The sequence below is a fragment of the Aspergillus sydowii genome, assembly GCF_001890705.1.
Source record: "Aspergillus sydowii CBS 593.65 unplaced genomic scaffold ASPSYscaffold_5, whole genome shotgun sequence".
In the NCBI taxonomy this organism is placed as follows: Eukaryota; Fungi; Ascomycota; class Eurotiomycetes; order Eurotiales; family Aspergillaceae; genus Aspergillus; species Aspergillus sydowii.
Window position 1 is genome coordinate 12,006 of NW_024467863.1, and position 11,922 is coordinate 23,927.

At 43.1% G+C, this 11,922-nt stretch overlaps 5 protein-coding genes across 5 annotated transcripts; 3 read left to right on the forward strand and 2 right to left on the reverse strand.

Moving 5' to 3' along the window:
• Window positions 1-2,466: 2,466 nt before the first annotated feature.
• On the forward strand, window positions 2,467-4,810 carry ASPSYDRAFT_44718 (putative COP9 subunit 3). The gene is made up of 5 exons (XM_040846899.1): window positions 2,467-2,806; window positions 2,889-3,125; window positions 3,182-3,625; window positions 3,688-3,840; window positions 3,891-4,810. Exons 1-5 carry the CDS (start codon window positions 2,645-2,647, stop codon window positions 4,389-4,391), a joined length of 1,497 nt encoding a protein of 498 aa, XP_040702204.1. The 5' UTR covers window positions 2,467-2,644; the 3' UTR covers window positions 4,392-4,810.
• Window positions 4,811-4,944: 134 nt separating this feature from the next.
• On the forward strand, window positions 4,945-7,121 carry ASPSYDRAFT_44719 (glutamate-5-semialdehyde dehydrogenase). The gene is made up of 4 exons (XM_040846900.1): window positions 4,945-5,424; window positions 5,503-5,664; window positions 5,721-6,940; window positions 6,998-7,121. Exons 1-3 carry the CDS (start codon window positions 5,124-5,126, stop codon window positions 6,626-6,628), a joined length of 1,371 nt encoding a protein of 456 aa, XP_040702205.1. The 5' UTR covers window positions 4,945-5,123; the 3' UTR covers window positions 6,629-6,940; window positions 6,998-7,121.
• Window positions 6,662-7,723, reverse strand: ASPSYDRAFT_44720 (60S ribosomal protein eL18). Its single transcript, XM_040846901.1, has 4 exons — window positions 7,671-7,723; window positions 7,435-7,539; window positions 6,998-7,365; window positions 6,662-6,940 (listed from the first exon to the last, which is right to left on the reverse strand). Exons 1-4 carry the CDS (start codon window positions 7,672-7,674, stop codon window positions 6,863-6,865), a joined length of 555 nt encoding a protein of 184 aa, XP_040702206.1. The 5' UTR covers window positions 7,675-7,723; the 3' UTR covers window positions 6,662-6,862.
• Window positions 7,724-8,315: 592 nt separating this feature from the next.
• On the reverse strand, window positions 8,316-9,614 carry ASPSYDRAFT_150769 (putative mitochondrial carrier protein; the record flags this gene model as incomplete). Its single annotated transcript, XM_040842037.1, has 5 exons — window positions 8,316-8,538; window positions 8,610-8,746; window positions 8,807-9,085; window positions 9,143-9,460; window positions 9,510-9,614. 5 exons carry the CDS (start codon window positions 9,612-9,614, stop codon window positions 8,316-8,318), a joined length of 1,062 nt encoding a protein of 353 aa, XP_040702207.1.
• Window positions 9,615-10,689: 1,075 nt separating this feature from the next.
• On the forward strand, window positions 10,690-11,819 carry ASPSYDRAFT_150670 (RNA-binding protein; the record flags this gene model as incomplete). The annotated part of the gene is made up of 5 exons (XM_040842025.1): window positions 10,690-10,772; window positions 11,065-11,121; window positions 11,173-11,272; window positions 11,347-11,716; window positions 11,767-11,819. 5 exons carry the CDS (start codon window positions 10,690-10,692, stop codon window positions 11,817-11,819), a joined length of 663 nt encoding a protein of 220 aa, XP_040702208.1.
• Window positions 11,820-11,922: the final 103 nt, after the last annotated feature.

Here is an 11,922-nt window from a genome sequence, read left to right on the forward strand (position 1 = left end):
GTTAAATAATATTATTATTTATTAGAGATATATATTTCTTATATCTTTAGAAATAAAGAATATAAGAGAGAGGGATAATTAAAGAATATAGTATATATTATTAATTAATAAACCTGCTATACTATAGCTAGTACTATAATAATAATAAAGAAATAATAAACTAATCTAGTTATACTAGAATTATTTTTAAAGTATAATATTAAGAAATATTATTATACTAAATATTATTATACTAAATAAGAAGAAAGAGTATAATAAAGATAATTATCTATAAAGTAGTTATATTTAAGTAGTATAAATAATATAATAAAAAAAATTATTTAAGAATAGTTATTACTACTATATCTAGAAATTTTATTTAATATCTATTATTTTTAGAACTAAAGCTAGTCTATCTTTTAAGCTTATACTCTTTAATATATCTTTTATTCTTTAATTAATATATCTACTAAGGACTCTTTTCTACTTATTTATAGAATATCCTTAAGGCTAACCAGACTTAAGGATTGGCAGACCTCATCTGACAACTAGTCTTTATTTAGTTTAGTCTAAAAATTTAAATACTTATCAAGTATTATTATATAAACTTAAGTTAAACTTAAGTTAAGTTTAAAAATTTAAAAAACTTGACTATTTTTAACTTAAGTTTATTAAACTAGGTACTATAGTTAGTCAAGTTAATTATTCATAACCCTAAACTCGACCAAACTCGATCATATCCAAGTCTACTGAAGTATATAAATTATAAGATTTAAGATTATAAAAGAACTATATATCCTATATATCTAGATAATTAATTTTATATAAAATATATATTACTTAGTTATTAGGAATAGCTTCAAGTTTCTTAGATGTAGCTAAATTTAGTAGGGTAACCGGTTCACCTGTGATGACCAGCTGACCTGTGATTTACATTAATCTATTCCTGACTATTTAATTAAAAAACTTAATATTTTCTAGTGATCTTAGAACTAGTAATTATTTTTAAAGCTAATATAATATCTATTATAATACCTATTTTATTAAAGTTAAAGATATCTTTATCTGAAATTCTATATTATATTTAAGCCTGCTAGAGTATATTAAACTATATATAAATAATTCTAGAATCCTTATATTTAAATTTTTAGTAATTATATTTTTATATAAATTAACTTTTTAGTTCTAGTTATTACTTAGTAAAGTTAGTAGCCCAGTTCTTTCCTACTAGTATATATCTAGATTAATTATCTATTTCTAGAATAAAATTTACTATTTTAGTAATATATTTAGATCTAGAGATAATATTTATTCTACTAAAGTCTTCTTTTAAATTATGGATAGTAGTTATTTATATAGAGTTCTTATTAATATTTATAGTCTTATAGTTAGTCTTAGAGTATTAAAGATAGTATAATATAAATTATTACTATAAAAAAATACTTAAGATTTTATTTTAATTTAAAGTAGAAATTATAAGTGTGATCTAATTATCTTATTCAATTAATTCTTAGAATAATTACTACTTTTTCTATAGTATAATAGTTATTTAAATAATTAGTGTTTAACATGCGTTGACTTTTATAATAGGGTGCGCAACTTGCGTGTGACTTACCCGGGAATTATGTTAGCTTCCGCTTTCTCTGACATTAGATTAGCCTAATATATTAATAAAATATAAAGATCTAGTTATTAAATACAAAAACCATTAATTATTACTTTTTTTATTATTACTAAGTACCTTATTATTTTCTTTTTTTTACTAATTTAATAATAAGAATATTATTTTTCTATATTCTTTATGTATTATATTTAATAAATCTTCTAGTCTAATTTAATATTATTCCTATTCTAGCCTAGACCTAGCTAATCAGTTATTCCAAAGCAGTGGTCTTCTATCCCACCTGATTCTATTGATTCCTCGCTCCACCAAGCTTTTACCTTTATCAGATGAATCCATCAACAACTTCAACCGCGTTCTCTCATAATAGCTATAATTGATATTACTTGAAGAGATATTAAGATTAAGAGATTTAACTTAAAATATATATTTCTTTATTATATTCTTAATCTATATACTATATTTTATATCTATTAAGTCTCTGGTTGTTGAGATATTAAAGGTTAAAAAATACTATTTTGTATGGAGTACCGAGTGAGCGGCTCGGGTGTGGTGCGCGACTCGGGTCGACAGCAGTCTACAGGGGTTACATGGTCACGTGTCGCAGCCTTGGCAGATCGTGACAACTGTCCTGAAAGACTTCATAATACGAAGTAGAATAATAATTTATTAGATTTAGTGGTGGAGGTTAAAGCGTGAGTGGGGCATGGAATGTGTAAGGATATTTATGACCGCCCTTCGTAGTAAGGTATAAAACAAAAATTAGGAAATCACTATAGTATAGCTGACCCATAATATCTGTCAGCATTGGTTAGCTCTGTGACAAGTATATATCATCTATTAAGTCTGTTAGTCAGATAGCTACAGAGGTTCTGTGGCCATCAAAGCTGCTCCTGGCGTGTTCTTGCGCAGGAGAGTTCTGGACCGAACAGAACCTTAAGACAAACCACCCGCATACCGGTACCCCACTCACTACTACATAGGTAGGTAGCTAGCTACTCTTGCCTCCCCTGTCTCACCGGTCCGTCTCACCCCAATCCAAGTATGTCAGACTTTCTCGTACAGTTGTCTGCAGTGCCATCTCGCGGCCATGGGGCTGCCATTACAACCGACAACGACTATGACCGTCAGCTTCGGGATCTGCTTGCATATCTCAAGCAGCCTGGCCTAGTACCAAGCACAGCGGACCTCAATGACTTCCTGGAAGTAAGGTTACATACCGCATGAAGAAACTGCCAAATATAAATTCCGGGAGACCCATGAACTAACGTTTATACCCCAACTACAGGCTGTTAACCCTGCCGTACATAGCTTATCATTCCTATTCCTGCTCCGGTTCCAAATACACCTTATCCAGAAAAGAACGAACCGTGATGTCCCGGATGATCTACTACCCGGTCACAATCTATGGAAATACACAGTTAGGTTTTTGCGTTTATTTGACCCCATTCAGGTGCGATACGCTGGTCATGAATGGCGCCAACTCGTTGAGCTCATCGCGAGTGCCGCACAATCTGTTTCAAACGTAAGACATCCATTTCAATGAAGACCGTAAACTGACATTATATTGACCTAATGAAGCCAGTTCTAGCTGTTAAAGTGATTAGGAATGCGCTAGAACGATTTGACACTTCTGGGACGTTTACGTCAATACATCTGCTATTCGTCAAGCTTGCGCTACATTCGTCGTCGTACGCTTATGCACTTCCTATCTTGGATAAATTCCTCTACCAATTACCTGCCGATACAGAGCATGCATGCACCGAACACCTCTTATGTTCAGTGCAGACATCCAATGGAATGTTTATTACTGATTCGTCGGGCTTTTCGGGGGTTTTAACGTACCGGGACTACCTTCAATTTTATCTCTACAGTGCGATGATACACATGGCTGTTAAACAATGGGATCGGGCATCCCACTGTTTGAACATCGTTGTATCGTCGCCAACCGCTAACTCGGTTAGCAAAATTATGGTAGAGGCATACAAAAAGTGGACATTGGTAAACCTGCTTGGACACGGAAAGGTGATTCATTCCAAGGACATCTCTCTACGCATAATTGGACCTGACCAACACCATCCTACTAGCTCCCTCCCACCTCCAGTTTGATCGCACCTCATGTGATGCGAGTTTACCAATCACTAGCGAGGCCATACATTTCACTGGCCGAAGCCTTCGAAAAGGGCGACATGCGAAAGTTGGCCGCTGAGATCAACATAGGACGGGCTGTTTGGCGAGCTGTATGTCCCAATACGCCGGTCCACTGCATTGTTCCTGCTGATAAGTGCAGGATAACAATTCCGGGCTCGTGTCCCAGATATTTGACGCGTACGACAAGTTCGTTGTTATCAAACTAGGGATCATATTTTCTGCACTCACAATGCCGGATGTGTTACAACGGGCCTCGCCCTGCTTGAAAGGATCCCATGACATCGAGGAATTTGTGGTCTCGCTGGTGATGTCAAATGCATTGAGAGCCACCCTTTCCCATTCGTCGAGCAGTGAGAATACCACAATGCTACGTTTCGCCCCAACCACACGGACTCGTGGCGTCCGCGAAGAGTATATACGCGCTAGACTGATACAGACGAAGCACGCTCTGACTACAATCGCCGGAGGAATAATTCAGACGGACCGCACTCTGGGAATTTCAAATGAGAATCTTCAATTCACAGTTAAGAACCAGACGTGGAATGGTAAATCGGAGAAATCTGGGGTGGTGGGTTCTTTCGAGGTGGATGGTGGCGATGTTGGCGACATAGAAGAAGACCTCATGGGGAATGCCTACTAATGCCATTCTTGGATGAGGCCAGAGTTACGAACAGCCATGCGAGCAAGTAGCACGGTACAAGCGAGTGACTAAACCTACAACAACTGGTAGACCTCAGAATTAGGGTTAGCAGCCCGAAGGCAGTTGTTCACAGCACCCAAGTGCCCAGTAACGAGCCATCAACCAGTTGCTCATTAATTAGGCTTATATAATAAGCAAGGCGCTGAAAGTATCTCCAAAACAGCCATCGAGGTACCCCGGCCGGTCGATACTGAAAGCTTCGTTGTAGTTGACCACATACATACCGCAGTAAGAACTGCCATGTACATTTGGTAGTGACGATTCAGAACTCGGGGAGCATCTCCGGTTGCCGAACCTATAAAATTTCGATGATATGATGATCTGAGGTCTTGGTATAGCTTTATTTTGAATAAATCAATGATCTTCGTATTAGTCATCACTATTGGTTTTAAAATTATCTATCGGGCAAGATGCCTAAAAACGGGTGCCCGGAAAAACTAGCTATCCGACTCAATATGGCAATAGTAGGAAGCTATAGACCCACCAAATGACCAATAACCCCCCACTTCTAGTCGTGACAACAACCCCCTCTGGTGAAGTAGTTTCTCGCCGGAACCTTACGTCTTGGTACTTCTTTGAAGATCCCACCGCACATATCTTTTGCTTTATGGCAATCTTTCATCAACGTTGAAACCCATAAGTGTCAGCCAATCAGTGTAATTGGCTCCCGGAATGTCCCTCACGGACTCTTCAGCGATTGATATCGCAAAATCTGCATCCTTGGCCTCGCGCTACCTTGCAACACTGTCCGAAGCAAGTCGGAACGAAGCCCTCACAGCCCTTCATGACGCCCTTTCAGCAAATAAGGAAGTCATTCTCGAAGCGAATGCCAGAGACCTCCAGACGGCAAAACTATCTGTCGATGGCGGCAGCCTCAGCCATAGTGCACTGAAGCGGCTCGATTTGTCAAGACCGGGAAAATACGAGGATATGTTGCAGGGAATTCTAAGTGTTAGGAATCTAAAAGATCCCAGTATGCCTGTACCTTGATTTGTTGATTTTTTCACTTGTTTCGTTTTTCTCGGTGCAGATTTCTGATACTGTTTTTAAGTTGGCAACGTTACGTTAAGAACGCTCCTCGACGATGGTCTTATTCTGGAAAAGGTGGCATGCCCTATCGGGGTTCTCTTGATTATCTTCGAAGCCAGGCCTGAAGTCATCGCGAACATTGCTGCATTGTCGATAAAATCGGGGAATGCTGCGATATTAAAAGGTCTGCGCACACAGTAACGCTATCTTCATTTTGAAACCCGCGCTGATGTTCAAAAGGTGGGAAAGAATCCACGGAATCTTTCGTCGTCATCTCCAAGGTAATTTCGGAGGCTATATCGAATACCCAGGTGCCGCAGTCGTCCATCCAACTTGTGAAAACACGAGCAGCTGTTTCCGATCTGTTGGTACAGGACTCGCTTATCGATCTCGTTATACCCAGGGGCTCCAATGACCTTGTTCGATTTGTGAAAAACAACACGAAGATACCAGTCCTTGGTCATGCGGACGGCCTCTGTTCCGCCTATATTCATTCAGATGCCGACCCAGAAGTTGCTGTCAAGGTTATAGTGGACTCAAAAACCGACTATCCTGCCGCTTGCAATTCGTTGGAAACCCTACTCGTACACCAGAGTGTTTTGAAAAGTGTTTTGTTGTTTGTCGCGAAGGCGCTAATATCTAAAGGCGTTATCCTTCGGTGCGATGAGTCCTCCAAAGCGGCGCTCATGGAAAGCTTGACTTCCACGGAAGCAGAGTCGCTTCAGGATGCTCATGACTCGGACTTTGGGACTGAATTTCTTGATCTTACCCTGGCTGTTAAAACAATATCTTCCGACTCGGCTTTCAATAGTGTCGAAGCAGCAATAGCCCATATCAATTCGCACTCTTCCAAACACACGGATATCATCGTGACCCGGGCAGAGGATATTGCAAACATCTTTATGAAAGGTGTTGATAGCGCAGGGGTATTTTGGAATGCATCAACAAGATTCGCAGACGGAATGAGATATGGATTTGGCACGGAAGTTGGTATCAGCACCAATAAGATACACTCTAGGGGACCGGTTGGTTTGGATGGGTTGACTATCTATAAGTATCTGATTCGAGGCGATGGCCACAGAGCTAGCGATTATTTTGATGGGCCTCAAGGCAAAAAGTACAAGCACCACAATTTACAGATACTGTAGTTTCGATACTTGAATTCAAGAAGATTTAAACATGTTCATTTTTTCCTTATCCCGATCGACGCCACCTAGTTACCGGAAGTTATCGTTCAATCAATGGCATGTCTTTACATTCAAGCCAACTCGGTGTGGCGGCGGCTATGGCTCGACAGGCTTCAATAAAGACACGGCCTCGTAGGACAACCTCAAATTCATCCCGGAATAACCTGCTTGCCACGACAATCTAAACTATTCCTTTCAGACCTTGAAACCACGGGATCTTCTGCGACCACGAGCTCTCTCGAACTTCCGACCCTTGCTTCGCACATACGGTTTCTAGGCTAAGATTAGCATACAAACGAAAAACCCCAGGGAAATATCAGGAGCACAAACCTTATGCTTGTGAGGACCAAAACCGAAGTGCTTCACGGATTCCCTGGCGTTCTTGGGGCCACGGAGGAGGAGAGTGTTTGCTCCAGTTGGTGCTCGTAGAGCGAGTTGATCCAAGGTTAGAGTCTCACCGCCAGCTTTCTCGATGCGAGCCCTGGCAGTAGAAGTGAAGCGTAGGGCAGCCACGGAAAGCTTGGGGACAGTAAGGAGACGGTTGTCATCGGTAACGGTGCCGATCACAACGATGGTCTTGCCTTGGTGGGACTCGGTTACATTCGAAGCGATGCGGGAAAGCGAGACGGGTGGGCGGTTGATACGGGACATGAAAAGGCGGCGCAACACAACCTTATTGAAGTTCGATTCCGTGCGGCCTAGAATTTATTAATTAGCCCTCAAATGTCCATATCCCCAAACCGGCAGGTGTTCAAGGTCGGTCATACGGGCAAGGAAGCGGTAGAGCTTCACCAGAACCTGCAAGTAAACGTTCTCGCTTTTCGGCGCTTTGCGATGGGTGCTGCGCACATGGTGGCGGTCCAAGTCGATACCTATTTGTCCACCGATAATCAGCAAGATTCGCTTGAATAGAGCGAAAAAGGAACGCGTTAGGGAATAACGCGAGTCCCTATTCAATTGTGCCTGTCAAGATTCATGATTTTGTATAATTCCTGAAACATACCCATGGCTGCTGGAGAGTTTTCGACTTCGAAGTTGGCTGACTGTCGCACCCGGATGCAAAGTGAAGCCGTCGAGGGTTTCAATAGACGATTTTCAGATGGACGGTGTGTGCGGGTTGAGCCCTACGCTAATACATTTTGAGAACCATCTGGGCTGGGCCGGGGTATGCAACGCCGGGTCCGATTTCTTGGCTAAGTTTCCCACTCGTGAGTCGAGACGGAGACGGGACGCTTAATTGTTCAATTCGAACCCGATGCAAGTAGAACACCATGCCATTGGAAGGATCTATTACTTGTGAGGTTATACGGTGTAGATAGCTTTTACTATATTATTAACCCTATTCTTACGGTGTTCCTTTTATAACAGATAACGCAAAGTAATGAATAATACAGCGTAAAGCCTGATACCTCTTCAGGTTGTCTGTGTTCGCAACGGAAGGAAATGGCCGCTTCTATTATTGGAAATTTAAAGAACCCCTCCCGATTGACTGTCTAGAACTAGCACGACACGAGGATAGAGTTTTGAATGGTAGATCAATATGGAATAACTTCTACAAGGACGTCAGAGTCGTGTACTCCTCGTATGGTTGGTCGATTTGCTGAGAGCATTTGGACCACAGCGAAGACACCCGCATTCATATAAAACATCACCTTTCGTCCCATCCCAAAAAGAAATCTCGAGTTAGCTCAAAACTGAGCCAACTACTGGCCATACTCGGTGCCACTTTGAGAAGATTTGGCGCGATGCCCTTGAAAAGACCGCGCATTCCTTCTTCAGCCACAATAACCTTCACCGCATCAAAAATTGATGCGTATTGGTAACCCATGTTGGACATTGTATTGATCTGGAAGCGTCGCCGAAGGACATCACTGAAATGCGGTTAATATAGTTAATAATCAAAAAGAGGCGTAATTGAGATAGTCCAACTGATTAAACTTACAATGGATATGTGCATGTCTGCGCCACTGCCCCTGAGATAGCCCCTGCTAGTAATTTACGAAGGGCACCGGGTGTCGAGTCCCCCTCGGGGGTCAGGTATTTACGGACTGATTCATATGTCATGAAGTTGAGACCAACCTAAAGAAAGTTAGCTAACCAAGACCACTCGCTAGGGACCTTCGAGTAACCACGCCATACATATGGTGCAACGCCGGCAACAGTTGGAACGATACCGCGGTAAAGCGCTAGGAACCCGCCCTCATTCTTATAAATTAAGACCATGGTGGTAAACATGCCAGGCAGCTTCTCTCCGGCAATTTCTCGTTTGAGAGCGGCAAACGAAGCCGACTGAATTGACAATCTAGTACGAACAATATCAAGAGGATATGTGATGACGACCGAGGTGATCCCGGCCGCGCCTCCGCACACAAGTCGGCGTATTGGCGTCAAGTCCGCATTTGGCGAAGGCTCCGCAAACTGCAAATATTAATACTTTTCATCCCAGATAACTGTAACCTTCAGCTAAGAACTCACTCTCTTATAGAAGTTATAGCTCCCAAATTGAACCGCCGAGTATGGTATAATGCGTATACAATTCGTCCCATTTCCTCGCAGGAAGCCTCGCCAGCCTTCCTCCTTTCCAATCTTTTTAAGAGCCTGCCAAATGGACAGCCTATACTCGTCTCTACCAACCGTCTGGACCTGGAGTAGAATTTTTAAACGTTCGAGTGGCGACACGATGGTTCGGGATACAGCACCCGCTACACCCCCAGCAAGGAAAGCTGCCGTGACGGGCTCGGAAACTGTAGTTTTTATCCCATGTAAGAGAGAGGTATTCTCCGGGAAAGGCCCCTGTTCATGATTAGCGGGGGTAATAAGTAAAATCATGAGCTCCGGTTACCTTATTTGATGCAGGTGGTGGTAATTGCGAGATTTTCGACAAAGTGTTTTTGCCATTGCCGTCCGGTCGATCATGCCGGGCAGCATCCTGGCGGTCTAAGCTCATTCTGGGCTAATAAATGCGAGGATCTAACGATAGATAACCAAGTCGTCTAAACGTAACTACAGGCATTGAGCCCGAGGTTACTTACGAATGAACAGCTCTCGCTCACTCGTATAATAGTATCGTGTTATGCCAACCAATCCCGGCCTCAAGCGTATATGTATAAAGACCAATATGCAGCAAGGTAGTGAGATTTGGATATTCGATCTTCGAATGCTGCACTAGCCATGTGTATATGGTTAGAGCTGCATCGTGCAACAAAATGAACCAAGTAGAAGAGCCGGCCTTAGAAAAAAACGATGGATGGCGCTTTTCAGAATTCCGGGACGCGGTAAGCCTAGATAATACACCAGAATATGAATCAATATGACGAGCTGATCGACCACTTTGAGCACGCGAATGTTAGGGGTATTAATTTCAATTCGGTCCCGGTTCGGGAGCTGAAGAGGATTCCGAAGCCGCCTGGAGAAAGTCGGAAAAACTCACCATGTCGGGGTTTCTATCAGACGACTTCGGGAGCCTCTTCAGGCCAAGGTGAGCCTCAGAACTGCCAGGCGTTGTTATCAAGCAAGCGGCAGGTAATATGGTTAACTAGTTCAATAGTATTAATCCTCAGACCATTATGTTTATTTTTCCCTGAAAAATTCGTCTCACTATCCTCCAAGTGATCGCATGCAGATGCGTTGGTCTGATTTAGAATCTCCGAGAGGTAAATAGCAGTCTCCGCTTACAGGGACCGTTCAACTAGACAGTCTAGCTAGGTATACCGGAACATGTAAATATAGAAGGAAAATACCAAACAACCCCGAGTCTCTGGAGAAGGTAGCCTATGATACCGTTTACTATGATTAACGCTCTTAAGGGTTGTCGTTGGCGTCATTGAGATATTTCCTTGGAATATGGATCCGTCTCAAGTACCACTTCGTTTTAGGCATATGCCGCCGCCTCTAGCCAACTCAAATCACCCTCCTCAGTCTTTTTTTGTCACTTCCTCCCTTCATCTCACTCGGGTCCTTTACTCGACGCCTCCATCCAGAATCCCTCTCGACCGCGTTTTTTTCGCCAGCAATCCATCATCATGTCCCGTCCTGGTACTACGCTATATGTCACTGGCTTTGGCCATGGCACCCGAGCTCGCGACCTTGCCTACGAATTCGAACGGTATGTGCCGCTCGTCGATTGCCACGCGCTACCATGATCCATCCGAACCGCATCTCCCTCCACCTTCGCTGTTCTTCTCGGTCGGTCCTCGCAATATCGGCGCCGGAGATACCTCCTGTCCTGTTATGAAAGATCTTGTCCCACTAGACGTCTCCATTCCAATCGAATCTCCTAATCCGTCATTTTTCTTTACATTGTACTTCTGCACTTCTGCCATCTTCCTATACCTACCGTCCGCATTATTCTGCTATTCACATACAGTTGCTACTACATACGTACTAACTTTACCTAGGTACGGGCGTCTTGTTCGATGTGATATCCCTGCGCCGCGTACTCCTTCCAGCCGCCTGTATGTTCTCACCACATATTCTTCACCTCACCAACATTGACGTCCTCCCAGGTTCGCGTTTGTGGAGTATGAGAGTCGCCGTGATGCAGATGATGCATATCATGAGATGCATAACAAAAGGATTGGTCGCGACGATTTATTGAAAATCGAAGTAAGTTACGCCTTCATGGCTACATACTCTTATCCGTTTTATTTTATTTCGATTATTTTTAACATCGTAATCAGTGGGCAAGGACCCCGCCTTCTGCCTCATGGCGCTTCGATTCCGGCCGTGACCGCCGGCGTGACCGCACTCCACCTCGCCGTGGTAGATCACCCTCTCCCCGACGTTCCCGTGGAGACTATTCCCCGCGCAGAGATGATAGATATGAGCGCGAATTTGATAGAAGCGACCGTGACTATGAACGACGTGACCGCGACTACGACCGCCGAGACCGCGACTACGATCGTCGAGACCGTGACCGCTCTCGTGACCGCTCCCGCAGCCCCGACGAGAGAGATCGCGACATCAAGGATGACCGAGAAAGACGCGAGGAGGAGCGCGAGCGACGTGACGAGGAGCGCGAGAATGGCCCGAATGGCGAAGACAGGAAGGGTGAGTTCCCGTTGTCCCGACTAACTTCCAACATCCGCTAAATAAGACAGTTCCATTAGAACCCTTGACGTCCGCTCATGACGAGCTTGACACTGCTGAGTAGATTGTCTTTGCGAAAAAAGTATAACGCTCCATTCCACTCCATTCCACTCCATTACCTGTCGGGCTCATGAGAGACTCGATGGCATACTGACAACTTCTTCACC